Source organism: Pocillopora verrucosa, chromosome 8, assembly GCF_036669915.1.
Source record: "Pocillopora verrucosa isolate sample1 chromosome 8, ASM3666991v2, whole genome shotgun sequence".
Classification (NCBI taxonomy): domain Eukaryota; kingdom Metazoa; phylum Cnidaria; class Anthozoa; order Scleractinia; family Pocilloporidae; genus Pocillopora; species Pocillopora verrucosa.
Window position 1 is genome coordinate 22,946,419 of NC_089319.1, and position 16,307 is coordinate 22,962,725.

Sequence of the window (16,307 nt, forward strand, 5' to 3'; positions counted from 1 at the left end):
TAGAAACGGTCCTCATAGCAACCTTGTCCTTAATTTGATCTTTGATGTTAATCAATATTTGATTAGCATAATTTATTCCTCTGAGACCAACACCATTGAGGCCATTGACACGCTGGTAAACGGGTTTTTATCTAAAATCTAATTCGCTAATGAGATTATTATTATAGTCCAAACAAGCGGGGGATTTAAGAAAACGCTACACAATTCAAGAAATTAGGACATGACTAGAGGAAATTATTATATCTTGTAACCTGACAATATCGAGAGCTGCTTTAATTTCCACTTTAGAGTGGCTTTTAGAGTGTGAGTACAAATTAAATTTCAGTCACCAAGCAACGCAAGTTTCAAACACTTCCATTGTCTTCTTTATGTGACAAAATAAGCCGCCACAGACATACGAATGCGAACATTGCTTAACGATTGACGATGAAAACACTATTTTGTTCGCAGAAATCCAATAACATTTCAGATCCAGTATTTCTAGTCATGTCTGCTCCGTCGAGGAGTTCATTGAATGGAATTGTTACTGTCATCATCTTATCATAGCAATGTAAACAGCGTGATTTTAAGGTCGATAAAAGTATATAGTGGTCAAGTTTATCGTGAAAAGACGTGATCAGAAAAGGTAATATGTTTCAATAAAGTTTAGATAAGACGACCCCATTGTAAAGGCTACAATGTAATCATGCGATAATCCGATACTGCATGATCTCAGTCCTCTCTGTAAAGAGATCAGTGTTTGATTATTGCATGACTATTTTTTAGCGCCATCAAAATGTAACAAATTTGTGCAGAACTTTTAAGAAACACCTTTGTCACGGTCAGCTGTACTTCTTGAATAAGGGAGACAGCGCCGTACGAATGAACCTTGAAATTTTCCGTTGCAAGAAGGAGTAAGAGGTGACAATTGGGTGATAATTAGCTTAAAGCTCAAGACTGTCTTGGTTCTTCATGAGTTGTTAAAAAACCCCTTTTTATCCAATAAGCCCTTCATCTGGAAGCCTTTGGAGTAACTAATCCTTCCCATTTTAACATATGTTTTTTCAAGTTTATTTTTTCACTTCTCTTTAGATTAGTTTAGACAATACGTCACCTGTATCATAACAATGTGTCGGAGAAACATAAGAATGATTGCGTACAAATCAACCTGTGTCAGTTTATATGACCGAGGTAAAGAAAGAAAGTACTCATGTTACAAGTGTGATTGTCAAAATGCGATAACAGGGAACAGTCATTCGCAAAAAATGGTATTTCAAGAATGACTTCGAGCCGTGCATAAAAAATGGTTAGCTTTTGTTAGTTGGCAAATTCACCGTCAGATTCGAAGAGCACAATTTACATCGACAAATTAATGACATGTGCGACAGGGATCAGTTAAACAAACTGAAGTACTGAGGAAAACTTTACATTTCATAATTTGTCGTAGACATAAAACCGTTCACGAAAAATAGGCGGTTAAAGTAGTCGCATTACATTTGCTGAAAAGCTAACTTGGGCTGACTGTTAATTAGTCAACACATATTCATAGAACACATATTTTTTCGCAATTTAGCTCGGTCTCTCTTATCTTTGAACATTTTCTTATCCTTACGCCAGCGAAATATTTTCTCCCAGGTAATGTGTTCCATATAGCAATTCTGCAAATTGGTACACAGCCTAATTGGTACACAGTTATGATTCTGTATAAAATCCACTGGCGTTTACTCTGTTCAAAGCGTAAAAATGTTTTTTGTCAACCTGCAATTTTTGAAGGAAATTAATTCCATACCTTACCAGTGCTACAACATGACTCTCTGTGTAAGACCCTACGGATGTCATGGCCCCTTTCTCTTTCTACTTCTTACGAACAGCTTCGTGTGTTACCATAGCGACAGAACATTGAAATTATAATTTATGCATTCTTTTAAAGAACCGGCAACTCTTTCGTCCTTTCGAAAGTATTAAGTTTCTCGAGTTCTGATAAATCATTGGGATTAGTGTGTAAAAAATGGTATAAAAATCGAGTCACTTCTTTTTGCGCCTCGTTTGTAACTCTTTACATAGATATTCCGCCACGGGTACTTGCTTGATGTAGAGAAATTTGGCAAACTTTTTTTTCAAAAATGCACGCCAAGTTGAGCACAGTAAAGCGGCAATCACTTTCCGTATGACGGGTCCTCGCAACGACCATGCAGCATTCAGCTCGTTGCAAAGAGTACAGCTAAGGGTTGTTAGCTAAATTAAGTAGACTAACTCGAATTTGGTGAACTCAGTTCCGTCAGGGTTCTGAAAAAATGAGTGTTTCGAACATGAAGCATGGTCTCTAGCTCCTTATTCAATGCCATAGCTTGTCGTATCATACACTTAAAATTACAAGGCCGATTGAATATTAAGATGAACGGATAAGGCTAACAGTTAAATTTGTTAGAGACAAGCTTATGTGAACCTTATGTCTATTTATAGCTAAGTTTAGGCCTGAGCATCACCATAGATGCACACATTGTGAAGGGTCTTATCAAATCCGCTGTAAAGTTAAGTATCATACGTATAATAAGCGCGACTAAATTTGCCTATAAGCCCGGATTATAACTTCATCATGAACAAATTAAGTAGGAGTTATTTAATTATAAAAAAAAAACTATGTACAGTTTCAAGGAATCTGTATGAGCGTGGGTAGAAGTAAACTAAATTGTTACAAGCTAGTTAGGTAAAATAACCAGTTGAAAAGCGTTCTCTTTCTGTCGATTCTTTTGTTGAACACTAAGAGCTCTTTTGGTTATTTTCAGCGGGTAACGTTTTAACACTCGTCTTCGGAATGTGAAGATTGCCTAGCGCTATTCAAATAGGTATCTCTTGATGAACCACTAACTGGACGATCAGAGTCGTCTAATTCAAGATGTGAGCTTGACGTGCATCGTGATGTCGAACGAAAGGTGTTTCGAGTTGTAAAGTTACCTACTTCACCACTGGAATAATTTGGTTCAAATGGGCTCTTAGCATATTTTCTTAACAGATCAGGATTACAACCTCCCTCTTTGTTTGTGTCTTTTCTCTCCAGGACTCTCATACTTAACGTCTCGTCACTTCTTTGGTCGTGATCCTTAAAAATTTCATCACTCATAACCCAAGTATCACGACGAACAGGTTGAATATTTTGAGGCTCAGAGAGTGGAATTGAAGAGCTGAAAGATGGAAAAAGAAAAATTCAATTGCTTTGTCTTCATTTCTCTCCTTTTTTCTTTAGTGATAAAAAACGCTGTAAAATGAAGAAAGTGCTACGGCTAATTTATGGTGAAAATTCGTTACGAGACTTAATATGTAGGATTGGCTGGATGAAAAACAGATTCATAAACATAGAAGCAAGAAACAAAAATACAAGCACGGATGACAAGATAATTAGACGCGACAAGAAGCAAGCGGCAAATTTAGTAGTAGGTGTACATATTCATATATCAACGTCCTTATACTCACTCAGCAGGTTTAACTGTTGATCTCTCGCAGTATCCTTTCTTTTTACAAATGTAAAGTCCAAACCCTCCAACAGCTATCAGCAAAACAAAGAAGACTGTAAATATTGCAATGAAAGCAGCATTTGATAACCTTTTAAAGCGTCTAGTCGCAGTATCCTGTGATTCAGCACGTTCCCTGTAAACTCGTAATGTAACAGTGATGTTCACTACTACAAGACCTTGCCATAATGTTTCATTAGCAGCTCTCAGTAATTCAAGGTAATCTGAATCTTTGTGCAGTGCGTCATGTGGCACTTTAAGGTAAAACAGAGCAATGACACTTCCTTCCTCAAAGGACGTCACTTTCGCATCCACGGAAATTATGTCCTCGATTATAAACTCGACTTTATCAGCAAGGACTTTGAACATTGTGGAGTTTGGATTTGACAGATTTACATGAAAATCTCTATTCTTTATTACTAAAGACCCGTTCATAATTTCGAACTGATTTGAAGAATTCCAACTTGCAGTGGTTGTGGGCTTCACCGAGCTATAAGGATACTGATCCGTAATCTGATGTACCCATCTGAGGTGCGAAGTAGGAGTGTAGTTCACATTTGATGGAAATTTTGAGGTCACATGCGCTGTGGCATTTAGCCACTGCATCGAGACAGATATGTTCCAGGGTGTCTCGCTCGTTGACCTGCTTGTGACATTAATGCTAATTGTTGTGGACAGGTTAAGGGACAGTGCCGTTGAGTGCATTGAGGATAGACCTGTGCTGATAGTAGAATTTGTAACTTTCCTAATTGTCGCCTTGTTACTTGAGTCTTTGCTAGGTGAGCTTGCAATTGTCTTAAGGGGTGGAAAGACATAAGCAGTCAGAGCTATGGTTCGAAATGAGCCAGTGCTGGACTTCCAGCTCTCGTGTTCAAATGTGGAGGTACGAACGTTAACTCTGAAATCCCAACTATTCTTTCCTTGCCAAGCTGCTCCTCTTGAAGTTTTCCTTAGAGTTGACCAAATCGACATTTCAGACGAAGACAGTGCGGTAATTAGAGAGTGTGCCGCTGTTGATGTTTTGGTCGTGGAGAATCTTGTTACAGGTGTGTTAGGCGTCCTGGACTGAGATTTTTCAAATGGTACATTCATTTTCAAGTGTCTACCAGAGGACATCATAGTTGAGAGTACAAGTTTACTTTCCTCTGCTCTTGAACTTGTTAAACTTTCATCTTTTTCACCAGTCGGTAGTGATCGTGAAAAATGCCAAACGTCTTTCGAAGATGTAACGGACGGATTGGAAGCTGAAACTGGCACGGCAGAGGTACTCGCACTTTTTAATCTGACTGGTTTGTCGCCAGTGCCTTTGGTCGAGGTCTGCATGGACACGCTTAAAGTCGTACCTATAAAAAGGTTTGGCGTTGAAACACTCTCTGGGGAGCTTGCCTCTGAAGTCAGAGATATTGAGCGGACAGGGATGATTGAAAACCCAATGTTCCCGGTATGTCTGGAATTCACGTCCATGGAAGCTGAAATACGTCCATGAGTTGACGAGAAGTTGAAGCTTTTTCTATCCACGCTCCGAGATGAAACGTGGTTTGTAATGGTTTTCTTAAAGACAACAGTGGAAGTAATGCCGTGGTGCATATTCATCGAAGACGAGGCGTAGGGTAAGACTGGTTTAACTGCCGGAAAATGAAAATAACTGGACAATGGTTGCGATGCTGAAAATCTACTGCTAGAGATTTTCGTCATCAGCGACAAAGTCAAAGTAGTGTCAAACAATGTTTTGTTTCCGTGTGATGGGCTTGGCTGCAAAACACTGGGAAGTGCACCAGTGTTTTTTAGAGACAAAATCTTTACAACCGTCGATCCTTCAGAATTATGGCCTGCATGTATATTGTGGCTTTTATCCGACGAGACAGAGTGAAAGCAAGAGTCTGAGGTAGCCTGTAAAGAAAGCAAGTCACTTTCTCGGGAAAAAATTGTTGACGAAGGCCTTGAATTTTTCTTAATTTCTCGAGGTGATTTTGATACAGTGTGAATACCAATGAAACTTAAAGATGGAAACATTGTTTTCTGAATACTTCCTTTAAAAATCTTTTGTGAAGATTGCTCCTGAAAAACAGAACCACTAGCCACGGGATGAATTGAAGTATACGATAGGAGTACATCAGTATATTGAGATACTTCTGAAGAAAAAGGCCTGCGCATCTTTGATGAAGTTTTGTACTGGTTAGAGTGCATTGTGTGAACAAGAGATGAGGAAGGGTTAGAGCTTGACAATGTAAAAGTTTCTCTTGTATCATTTGTCAGAGCTGTAGAGTTCCTTGAATAGGACGTCTGTAGTTGATTTAAAATGGTTATTGGTCGGTCTTCACCAGGAGAGTTTATGATACGAGAGCTGGTTGGATAAGAAAATACTTTGATTTTCGTGTTTGGTAACTCTAGAGTGGTTTCCAATAATATTCCACCTATAGCAACCTCTGTGGGGTTTCTCGATTCGCTAAAAGACTCAGGTGGATGAGAGGTGAGTCTTGAATGGATGGATGTTGATAACTCGCCTTTCTCAGTTGCTGGTTGAAAATCATTGGACGCAAATTTGGTATTAGAGACCGATTTGAAGGTTACAATATCTGATGAATTTACGGTTTGAGACGAATACCAAGGAAAGGTAAACCTGGAATAGGATGATCGCTGCGATTCCTTAACCAAAGTTGAATTTCGCAGGGGTGAATATGGCGTAATTGATAAAGCCTCACTGCCGGCCTTATGGCCAAAAGAGGAACTAGTTCTGATGTCAGGTAATGAAGACCGATTGACACCTACAGATGACCCAGTTGATGTAAGAAAGATTATCTTCGAGTTTGCCCAAGCGGATGGAATACTTTTTCTCGTGTTGTAATCTTTCCAAGAGCTTCCCTGTGTGACGAAAGGTGACGTTATGGTATTTGCTCTGATGATCAATCTAACGGAGTCCTGTGACATAACGAAGTACGAAGATCTTTCTATTACAAATGCAAAGCTTGGTGTCAAAAAAGATGATGTATTCCACTGATTTGTTTCAGTGATCTTCTTCAGGCTTGATGAATCAGTGATGGTCGTTGGTGTAAGCATTCCGGTTATGGGACCTCTTGGCTTTGATCGTAAAATGCGTGATGCCTTAACCGAGGGCACTGAAGCCTGGGTCTTGCCGTACTCTGTATAAAAATTAAATTGAAAATTGAATTTTCAATTAATCATAAGATAATAATTTCATCGAGTAGTTAAATTTTCATTAAATTACTAGTGTTAGAAATGGACTTAAGCTCAGTATTTCCATGCCTATTGTGAAGAGTTTCAAAATTTATGATAATAGAGTTTTTTTAATTGAGTTTTGTGAATTATGTCGGAATCTAAAACTTCGTTATTGACCTCGTTCAGCCGGATTTTTGAGGACTGACGCTGCTTCATCAGACCGTTTTCAGTGTAAATTATTTCACACTAAAGCCTATGAAGTCTGCTCTCTTTTCGAGTGCAAAAGCATAGGGGTGCAATACATATCAAATTAGAGTGACCAAACCAAGCACTGCATGGTTTCAATTCACCCGCCGTAAAAGTCGGCTCTTCGTGATAACTGAAGTCTGGTTAATTCTCAAAAATTTGCTTTTATTATTGAAACCGTTAATTATATGTCCTGCTTTAGAAGGCGTTAAAGCTATAAAGTGTCCATTAGTTACTAACGGCAGGTGGCCATCATTGATAGAACCACAAGAATGGAAATTTATCCGTTATCCAAATTAACCCATTTTGGAAGAGGAAAATTGTCACGTACCTTATTTAGTGAAAATTAAAAGGAAAACAAAACTTATACCTGGGACAGGCGCATTTCAAAACGAGGTTTACACCAATCTTGAAGTTCTGTATCGCGAATTCTTACCAATCGCTTATCGGCCCTTGTTCAATAAACACCTGCACGAAGTGATGGCCATCCTATGCTGTTACTAAATATTCTATCTATTCGAAGTTCTTACATACATTTTATGTTGTTCCTTACTCTTCAATCGACACACGAATCGTGTACCAATTAAAATCGCTCGAAAAAGAGCTATAAAATAAGGTTTCAGGCGTCTTTAGATATTTCTAGAATATCAACTTTACTCATTGAGACAAAGAATATCCTTTGTATTCGTTGTTACACATTTTCAATGAACCTTTCTTGTCTAGTACTAACCTTTGCTTTATTTTCTACATCGTAATATCTCTCCTTCAGTTTCAATTTTGGACGCAAAAAATAAGACTTCAATGGACAACTTGAGTATGTATATAACCATACTGACCATGGGTGATACGCAATTGTAAAAAGTGGCAAAAAAGAGTCAAGAGTGAACTTACCAAGCGAAGGCTTTTTGGTGATAGAGGAGCTCAAAATTGTAGTTGAGTAGGATAAGAAATGCAACGTCATATTCTTTGTTGCAAATTCAGGTTTGCTTCCTCTCACTGCTGCTCCACTGTAATGGTATGGTTCCTGGTTAGACAGTTCTCTTGTAACGAAATAAATTCCAGCTCCCGTAATCCCAAGAAGAAGAACGAAACCGAGTGCCAGAAGACCCTTTTTGCGCCTTTGTAGTAGCCTTTGTTCGTTTTCATTTGGCAGGTGATATTTTTTGGCGCTCTTTGACAAGCTGGCAATATAGGCATCTTCGAAATTCATTCCGCTGGGGAAAAAGTCCATGTTAGAGCTTGCGGTAGATATATCGTCTATAGTTTCCTCTATTATGGGAGAAAAGCGAACCGATTTTGCTTCAGCCATTTCAAAAAATTTTTCTTTGCTGGCTTCCAAACTGCTGTGAAGTGCTTGACACCTACTGTTCAGCTTCGGCATATGTTGTCTTGGTAACGAAAGTGTCACCTATCATAAAAGGTGATAAACATGCCTGAGGAGCTGTTTCCTCAATTGAATTGTGCAGGTGGCAAAGTAATTGGCGTCAAACAGGGGAAAGAAAGTTAATAGCGATAGACGTGAGCTTTAACGCAATGAAGTCTCTTACAACAAGCCTTTATTTTTTATCGTTGTTTAAGAAAGATATAAGTATTAAGGTATAATCAGAAAGTGATTTCATATTGCTTCAGAAAATTTATGTTAATCTTTAAAAAAATTTATTCGTGCTCATTTATTCCAAATTGCACTCGAGATCATGTGATTACCTATACAAATGTGGTTTATCCACACGTCATATAGATAAAATATGAACGAATAGAGCAGCCTTCAATGACGAAACTGGATATTAGAGGTCATAACGAAACACCTTTTTGATTAGGACGCCAACCTTAATGCAAAGCTTAGGTAAGGCCCTTGGGCTCGCTAAATGCCTTTTGGTGTAAAGGGGATGTTCCTTGGAGGATACAATCCAATTCGAACACAGAATTTAATTTGAGCTGTGCCGAAAGCGATGTAAGTTTTTTTTTTAATTTCTTCCCTGGAAAACTAAAATAAAAAAGACCTAATAGCTATGATCCATGTGGCATGTTTGTTCGTCATCGTCTGGGCCACTTTTTGAATAGTTTTTAACTGAAATACTTATGAATCGGTTGACTGAAACAACGACAAAAAAGCAAAGTAAGAAAAAGACAGTCCTTTTAAATTTGAAAATAAACCCAGTGGGTGGTCATTTACACGAAGTCTATCTGTTACCACAGTTTTACGTAATCAGTGGGCCTCAAATTTTCTTTACAAGAGGGTTTATTTAATTAAATAAATGTCCTTCCACCACTAGCTTTCGGCAATCTTGACACTTTTTACAAAAATAAATGTTCAGATAAAAGTTTCAGCTAAGTTGGGGATAGTTTAGGACGCAGTTGTTAAAAAGTCAGACCAAAGCGTTTTTAGCGACCTATTGCATCCTACACCAAATGACACATAATTGATCGCGTAGTCTGATCGTTTGGGTTCATTGAGAGTAGTCCTGAAAAAGACTATTTTCGGTAGAAGTGACTGACTTTTTTAATGAATACCTGAGTTTAGGTCATAATCAGAGTGACCCTCGTAATGCCCTCCGTAACAGTTATCGAAACGCGAGTCCTTACCATGCAGTACTACCGATAACTGTCCTCTGTATGACTACTCTCACCTAGATGATCTGACAACACGATCAACTTCTGGTCGGGTTCAAACCATTTACTAAAAAATTAATATGATTTAACTCTATTTTCTAATTCGAAAAAAGAAAGTGTTGTTGATTGGTCAAAGCTCACTAAAGCGAAGGCTGAAGCTTAAATGTTATAGTGAGGTTACACTAGTTGTCTTCGCAGTCAGGCGATACTGAATCCTGTTCAAGAGATACAATATAAATTATTACCCATAAACATCCATTTAGACATTTCATTTCAGTCTTTTATTTGCTGTTACAAACAGTTACTTATGCTGCCTCATAGAGGACACAAAGAGAGTAATGGTTTCTAGAAAGAATACAACAAGTTCCCTATCATTTATTGAGATGAGATTCTTTTTAGTGCCAAAAACACTGAAAGCCAAAAGCACTAAAGCCAAAAACACTGAATGCCAAAACATTGAAAGCCAAAAAGCGTCCCTATTGTCTTATTACGAATGGCATCAACTCAGTTTCGACCTAACCATTGCTTTATCTGTTTAAACTTTAGATAGAACAAAAATGGTGTCTGCCAAAAACATTGAAAGCCAAAAAGCGTCCTTATTGCCTTATTACGAATGGCATCAACTCAGTTTCGACCTAACCATTACTTTATCTGTTTAAACTTTAGATAGAACAAAAATGGTGTCTGGATGAGGATAAATCCGCTCAAATGGTCTCAGCGACAGAAAGCCATCTTTGTTGGCAGCAATGCAACTCTGACTCTGTGCAACCCTAAGAGCATAGGTTGGTCCTTGCTCACCCAACGACTCCTTAACGAAGGCTCCAATATGTTCTGAAGATTTTTCGTACTTCTGTGTGAAGGAAAGAACATTTTTAATTTTAAAAAAATCATAGTTTTTTAGAGCAGTTTTTTTACAGAATGCTTTGAGGCTGAAGTGGAACACCTTAAATATGTAAAAGAACCACCTCAGTGAACTAAAAGTGCTATCTGGTTTGAACAGAAGTTTCTCTTTCACGGAAAAGTTTGTTTAATTTGGCAAGTTTCCGTAAAAGATCAATGCAGCTTCTCTACTCAGTTTTCTATTTTTAACCAATACAGAAATAGTTGTTTCTTCTTGATTTCTGTTTCAAAAAAAGGCCCCTGTACAAAGTTACGAAAAATGCAAAACGATAGAGGATACGAAAGTTTGCAAATTCGTTTTATCAAAATCATTACCAAGCTTCGAAACTTTATGTTTTGTACCAAATTCGATATTTATCTTATTTTCATAAACACTATAAGATTATCTTCATTAGACTTGCGATCTGAACTTAATACAGTGCATTGAAATTCAAAGTATCTTTGTAAGTGTACTTGAAGCGGCGCCCTTTTTGTAACTAGTTTAATTTCTTTCAGGCCCGCACACGCACTTAACTGATCTCTCACACTAATGAGTCGCTTTTAATGAAATCGGAGTTAGATAAACATTCGTTAATTTCACCTTGGTTTCCTTTAAAGTTACATGTGTTTATACTGACCGTAAACGAAACAGTTCCATCTTTTAAGTCGGCAATCAAAGCATAATTCTGACCGTCCTGTGCTGTAAACACTAAGTGGGCGGAATTTTCGTTAAAAGTTAGGTTTGCGGTATTCAGTACCATTGTGAATTGACCTGAAAAAAAATAATATTCAGTTCTAAAACCTGTGTCATCTATGAGATAATTTAGTTCGAACACATTTATTGGCCTAGCCGCTGTGTTGTAAGAGTTTTTACCATGGCTAAGCCGGTGAACATCACCGCCACTCTTTCAGAAAGGTCGGACCGTCTGCAAGGTATTTCAAAGTTTATCAATTTGTAACCAATTAAAACCAACACGAAATTAAGGAACAGTTACACCTACTTTCTTTTCCTTCATCATCGCCTGTTGCTCTGATTTTAGGAGTCTTCTCTCCACCATCTTCAGTTAAGACCAAGTATTTTTGTCGACTCAAAGACCAAGCACGAAATCTCAACCCATTATTCATGTTTTCGGTCATCTTTCTTGATGCGTAAGGCTGAGTCTACTTTGAAAGATTCTCCCCCAGAAAGAAAGCTGAAAGTAAAAACCAATAAAAAAGTAATTACCATCGAATAAAAGGAAATTAAACACCGTAGATTGGAGTGTTTTCGTCGTTAGTGCAGAGGAGTCAATCTGGTTCGCTGCCAAATCCTGAGGATGCTTTCACTAAACGAAGGCAGAAAATCAAGACTGCTAAATAACTGATTGCCCGAGAAATTTACGCTAGTTAGCATCAAAAGTTGAGCTCGCATCGTGATCTCTGGCATTGTACTTACTTGATTAATTGTTTCGTTTATAACACAAAATATTGAAACGATGAGGATTATAGCTGTAGTTTTCCTCTTGTTATTGCATTGTGTAACTTAACATGTTCCATTTAAGCGCGTTAAGTAATCAATGAACATTGACAACATAAAAAAAAAAACCTTTCCACTAAATCTACACGCACAGCAAGGAATCATAAATACCTTTAGGATGGCAGGAACTCTTGTTCTGACTAGCAGGTAATTTGAAATGAAAGTCCCTTTTACTACTCACAGGCTTTTATACACGATGGACCGGAAGATTTAAAGTAAAAAACAGCTCGCATTTGACTAGACACTTTACATTTTTTGCTTGTAAAAAACGTCCACGACGTTTCAGTTTAATTACATCCGGGTCGCAACTCAACTCGAAAGACTTCCGCTTTGTCCATATAACCGTTGATATTGTAGATTTTCAATGTTTGTTTTGTTTTAAGTTTTTTTGTCGTCACGTCTTAGAATGGTTTAATGGCAGCTTTCTTTCAATCAAATGATTAGATCACACATTCGATCTGACACATTGTGGTAATTTGGTCCATAGTGTAACTGATATGAATAATTATGATATCTGCATTATTTTTTGATATTCATACAATTCAGGTGGACTGACCTTGGACGTAATTTAGGACAGTACTTTCAGTTTCCTAGCTACTATCTACGTTCACAAGAGCATATGACCGACAGGTATTTCGTATTTCCATGGCTTTTTTTAGTCTTGTTTAGTATTATATTCTTTTTTCGAAGCACGACTTTGTTATTATTTTAACCATACACTGAAACAATTGGACGAGTGTCCCCTTCCCTCCTATACATTTATAACTTTCTAATGGTTATAGTTTCGAAACTAGATGCGAGATAGAATGGCTCTTTTACATCTGCGTAAATCGTCATCAATGATCATCTACGTGTACATTGGAAGGTTAACAAATGAAACTATACTGTGCGTACCTTGATGGAGGACTTCTTTTTTACCGATGCAAATGTCCACTTTGTCAGTTTTTCAGAACTTTCGTGTCTTAGAAAACTTACATATTATCGATTTTCGAAAGTAATACGAACTGGTGACCTTGAAACCGCGATATCATTGAAAACTGAAAGGTGTACATCATACACATATAAATGGAAAAAAAAAAAAAACTAAGAAGCGCAGTTAATTAAGAAAATAAACCACACTCTGGAATTGTAACATTTTGGTGCAAAGGAAAGATAAGCCATAAAACTGCTAGTTAATTAGTGTTGCTGAAAGAAAATTAAATATACAGATAAAATGCTCCTCATACAAATCTCACACAAGCAATTATACATGTATACAGAACGTGGCAGAGAATATCAGAAAGAACAAGACAATACACTTGAATTGCTTTTAAATACAATTTTCTATTTGAAGAAAACGACAAAACGTTTGAGTTTGTAAAACACGTTTCCACAGAAACTTCTGTCATCTTCAGTTAATTAATGTACAAAGCGTCGGAAGTTGAATTTAGAATAAGTAGAAAAAAGCTAATACGACAAATGGTGACAACGAGAAAAAGGCAAAGCATGAAAGTGTCAGAATTAAAAGGATAGTTTTAGATTTACATTATGTAATTGTTGATTCAAAGAGGGTTGTTCTCTTTGAATAAGATTCGCCATTTTATTAAGCGCTATTGCAATGACTTGGCAATGACAAGCTAGTTTTCTCTTCTTTCAAGATTGGTAACTTGTTTGGAGTGAAAGATCCTGTCCCTGACGGGCTCCGTTCACATGTGGTTTATAAGTTTGTATGTGCTGGCTGTAAAAATAATTTCTATGCGAGCCTGGTTGGGCCGAACGGGAGAGTATTTTTGCTCTCGATAATGATGTTCGCAGTCGATGAGTGCATATCATCTGGCGTAGGAAACGGAAATGTCAAAGAGATAATAAACAAAATGGATACAAAACCTTAAATGCATAGGGCAAATAAGAAAAGTGACTAAGTAAGCTTTGTAATCACCATTTTTACGTAAGTCCTAGTTTCTGCGAATTGATGGATCTGGTTATATGAGCAAAGTTTCAGTTTTTACCTGAAAGCCTCCAAGCACATATCACAACCTTGTCATTGTGATTCATTACAAATGCATCACATTGATGTTGATTGACGTAGAAAATGAAAGACGTCACTGTTTATTTTGTCGGAAAAGTCAGTTAAGAGAAAGATTTGTCACGTGCAAACTATATTTCTGAACTTTAATTCTCGCAATTCAACGAATCAGGAGGTTGTACATGGACCTCGGTTTGTCAGTTCTCGTTCATTCACACGCCAGAACTTTTGAGTTTCCTATTGGTGCTACCCCGTTTCACTTTAACGGCCAAGTTAAACTTTCCTTTAATCCTATGTTGTGTATCGAGTAATAAATATTTTTGGAAAGAACGTTACGTCAAGAATTTACTAATATGGAGAAGAGATATCCTATAAAAGGTATACCTGTCGGATTGATAAGTATACCAAATCGGTCAAACTTAAACTTTTGGGGTCTGTGTTCTCTATTATCTTCCTCGTTACAGATATGAAGGTTGCCTATGCATCGTACTCCGTCATTGTTGCAGTTGCTATCATTGCATCCCTTGGCAGGCCTATCTGGTGCCAGACTTGTGGTACAGAGGCTTATGGAGGTAAGAAAAAATATCCCCCTTTTTTTTAATGAATCGGTATTTTTCCTTTTAAATGTTGAGATATACTTGGCAAGTAAGACGTATAGGCTCTGACTAGTCGCACATGCCACGCCATGGAATACAAGAAAAGGAATAGAAAAAGGGTCGCAAAGCTATCAAATTGGACTCGTCTTTTTAAAAGATAGCATAGCTTTGTTAAAAACGTTCTTCTTAGTTTTGTTGTTTCTTAGGAGAGCCCTTTCTTTATCATTGACCCATCGTCTACTTCTGGTCAGAAGCAGAGAAAGGAGCCTTAGTTGCTGCTTTAGAAGAGAAAGGAGCCTAAATTGCTGCTTTACCAAGCCGGGTGTGCAACAGGCTGTTAAAGTACAAATACAATTGGTTAATATTGAGGAAACTCAAATTGGAAGAAAATCAGTTAAGGAAGCTCAGCATAACACTAGTAAATTAAGATCAAAAGTAACACAGGTTACAATGTTATATGCCAATCGATTTTTAAACTCCCTCATTCGAAATAATTTTAAAACACATAAGTTACTAGACTTTGCTAGAGCTGAGAGCACATAGTGAAACGCTTTGGGCGTTCAAGTGCTCATTGTAAAATATCCTATAACTGCTTCCCTCATAGGATTTTGACAGTGTTTTAAAAATCTCGCAATGTTGTGCTGTAGGTTCACCATCTGTGGACTTTTATGTAACAACGCCTGACAAATCGCCTCATACACCTGAAATGAAACACTTGGACAAAGCAGTCACCGTACAGCTCGGCTCGAATGTAACATTGGTATGCACTGCAAAAATGCCGTTGGGATTCCCACCATATCTTCGCTCCTATTTGGAGCCTAATCTGATCAAGTTGTTCGTAAACTACTCCTTCATTCGCGAATTCAACTGCGATAAAAAGCCTCGCAGGGTCAAAACGTGCTCTTTGTCGCTCGTGAATGCGAAACCAGGAGACAAAGGCAAGTACTTCTGCCAGGCAGTCAATGAACTGGGATGTACCTACAAACAGCTGAAAGTCGCCATCACTGGTGGTAGGTAACTCAATGTTTAGTCATCTTTCCCTTCTACAGAAAGTCTGTCTTTTGTCTTTTCAGTGTGACACATCCTATACTTTCCCACATGAAAAGTGTAGGCTGCAATCTTTAGCAAGAATATGATCACCTTTTTAAACTTGGGTAGGATCGCACGTAAAACGTAATAAACATAAATGAGAATGAAACTAGAGACAAAACTATCCAAAAAGAAAATAAATAAATATGAAAAGTTGACCAAAAACGCCATTGATTTTTGAGTTTTTTTTTAGCAGTTCGTTAATACCCCCAAGTGACGCCAGGCACCAACTTGACGCAGCCAAGTTATATGCCCATTTTCTTTAGATATTTTATTACCCCTTTTTTTAGACAAAAGTAGGGAAAATTGATTTAGGTGTTCATTGTTATCATATGTTCTGTGCCATCGACAGGTGAACAAGAAGGGCAGGAGCCTGGAATTCGCCAAGGCCGGAAAAACATTCTGAGCAAATTCAAGCGAAGTTTGGCATGAAACACTTTTGTTCCACCTGTGTATTTTAAACTCTCATTGTAAAAGGAATATAGGAAATCTTCTTGTAAAGAAATGCTAGTTTTCCCAGGATTTTTGCCTTTTTATCTAGTATCACACTCCTTTTCAAAGAATTACCTTGGCGCACGAAAACGAATGTTTCGTTTTCCTGCGCTAACAAATTATCTCTCGCCATTTGACTCTTTGCAGATTGTTATGAGTCACTATTTTTTAAATAAGTAGCAGCTGCCAGCTTTCCAAGAATAAACAGA

The 16,307-nt window shown here is 37.6% G+C and overlaps 3 protein-coding genes across 5 annotated transcripts; 1 reads left to right on the plus strand and 2 right to left on the minus strand.

Annotated features, from left to right (window-relative positions):
• Positions 1-1,089: 1,089 nt before the first annotated feature.
• LOC131792447 (uncharacterized) lies at positions 1,090-8,228 on the minus strand. Its single transcript, XM_059109810.2, has 3 exons — positions 7,803-8,228; positions 3,451-6,628; positions 1,090-3,161 (listed from the first exon to the last, which is right to left on the minus strand). The coding sequence occupies exons 1-3, from the start codon at positions 8,218-8,220 to the stop codon at positions 2,777-2,779; spliced, it is 3,981 nt and encodes a 1,326-aa protein (XP_058965793.2). The 5' UTR covers positions 8,221-8,228; the 3' UTR covers positions 1,090-2,776.
• A 1,572-nt stretch (positions 8,229-9,800) lies between these two features.
• On the minus strand, positions 9,801-12,940 carry LOC131792459 (uncharacterized). Of its 2 annotated transcripts, none has more exons than XM_066170561.1 (4): positions 12,811-12,940; positions 11,402-11,593; positions 11,039-11,172; positions 9,801-10,371 (listed from the first exon to the last, which is right to left on the minus strand). In XM_066170561.1, the coding sequence occupies exons 2-4, from the start codon at positions 11,535-11,537 to the stop codon at positions 10,177-10,179; spliced, it is 465 nt and encodes a 154-aa protein (XP_066026658.1). In that variant the 5' UTR covers positions 11,538-11,593; positions 12,811-12,940; the 3' UTR covers positions 9,801-10,176. The 2 variants fall into 2 exon arrangements, with proteins under 2 accessions (XP_066026658.1, XP_058965803.2); XM_059109820.2 differs by lacking the exon at positions 12,811-12,940 and adding an exon at positions 12,028-12,199.
• Positions 12,408-16,169, plus strand: LOC131792458 (uncharacterized). Of its 2 annotated transcripts, XM_066170560.1 has the most exons (4): positions 12,408-12,546; positions 14,386-14,493; positions 15,165-15,527; positions 15,959-16,169. In XM_066170560.1, the coding sequence occupies exons 2-4, from the start codon at positions 14,388-14,390 to the stop codon at positions 16,036-16,038; spliced, it is 549 nt and encodes a 182-aa protein (XP_066026657.1). In that variant the 5' UTR covers positions 12,408-12,546; positions 14,386-14,387; the 3' UTR covers positions 16,039-16,169. The 2 variants fall into 2 exon arrangements, with proteins under 2 accessions (XP_066026657.1, XP_058965802.2); XM_059109819.2 differs by lacking the exon at positions 12,408-12,546 and having other exon boundaries at positions 14,340-14,493.
• Positions 16,170-16,307: the final 138 nt, after the last annotated feature.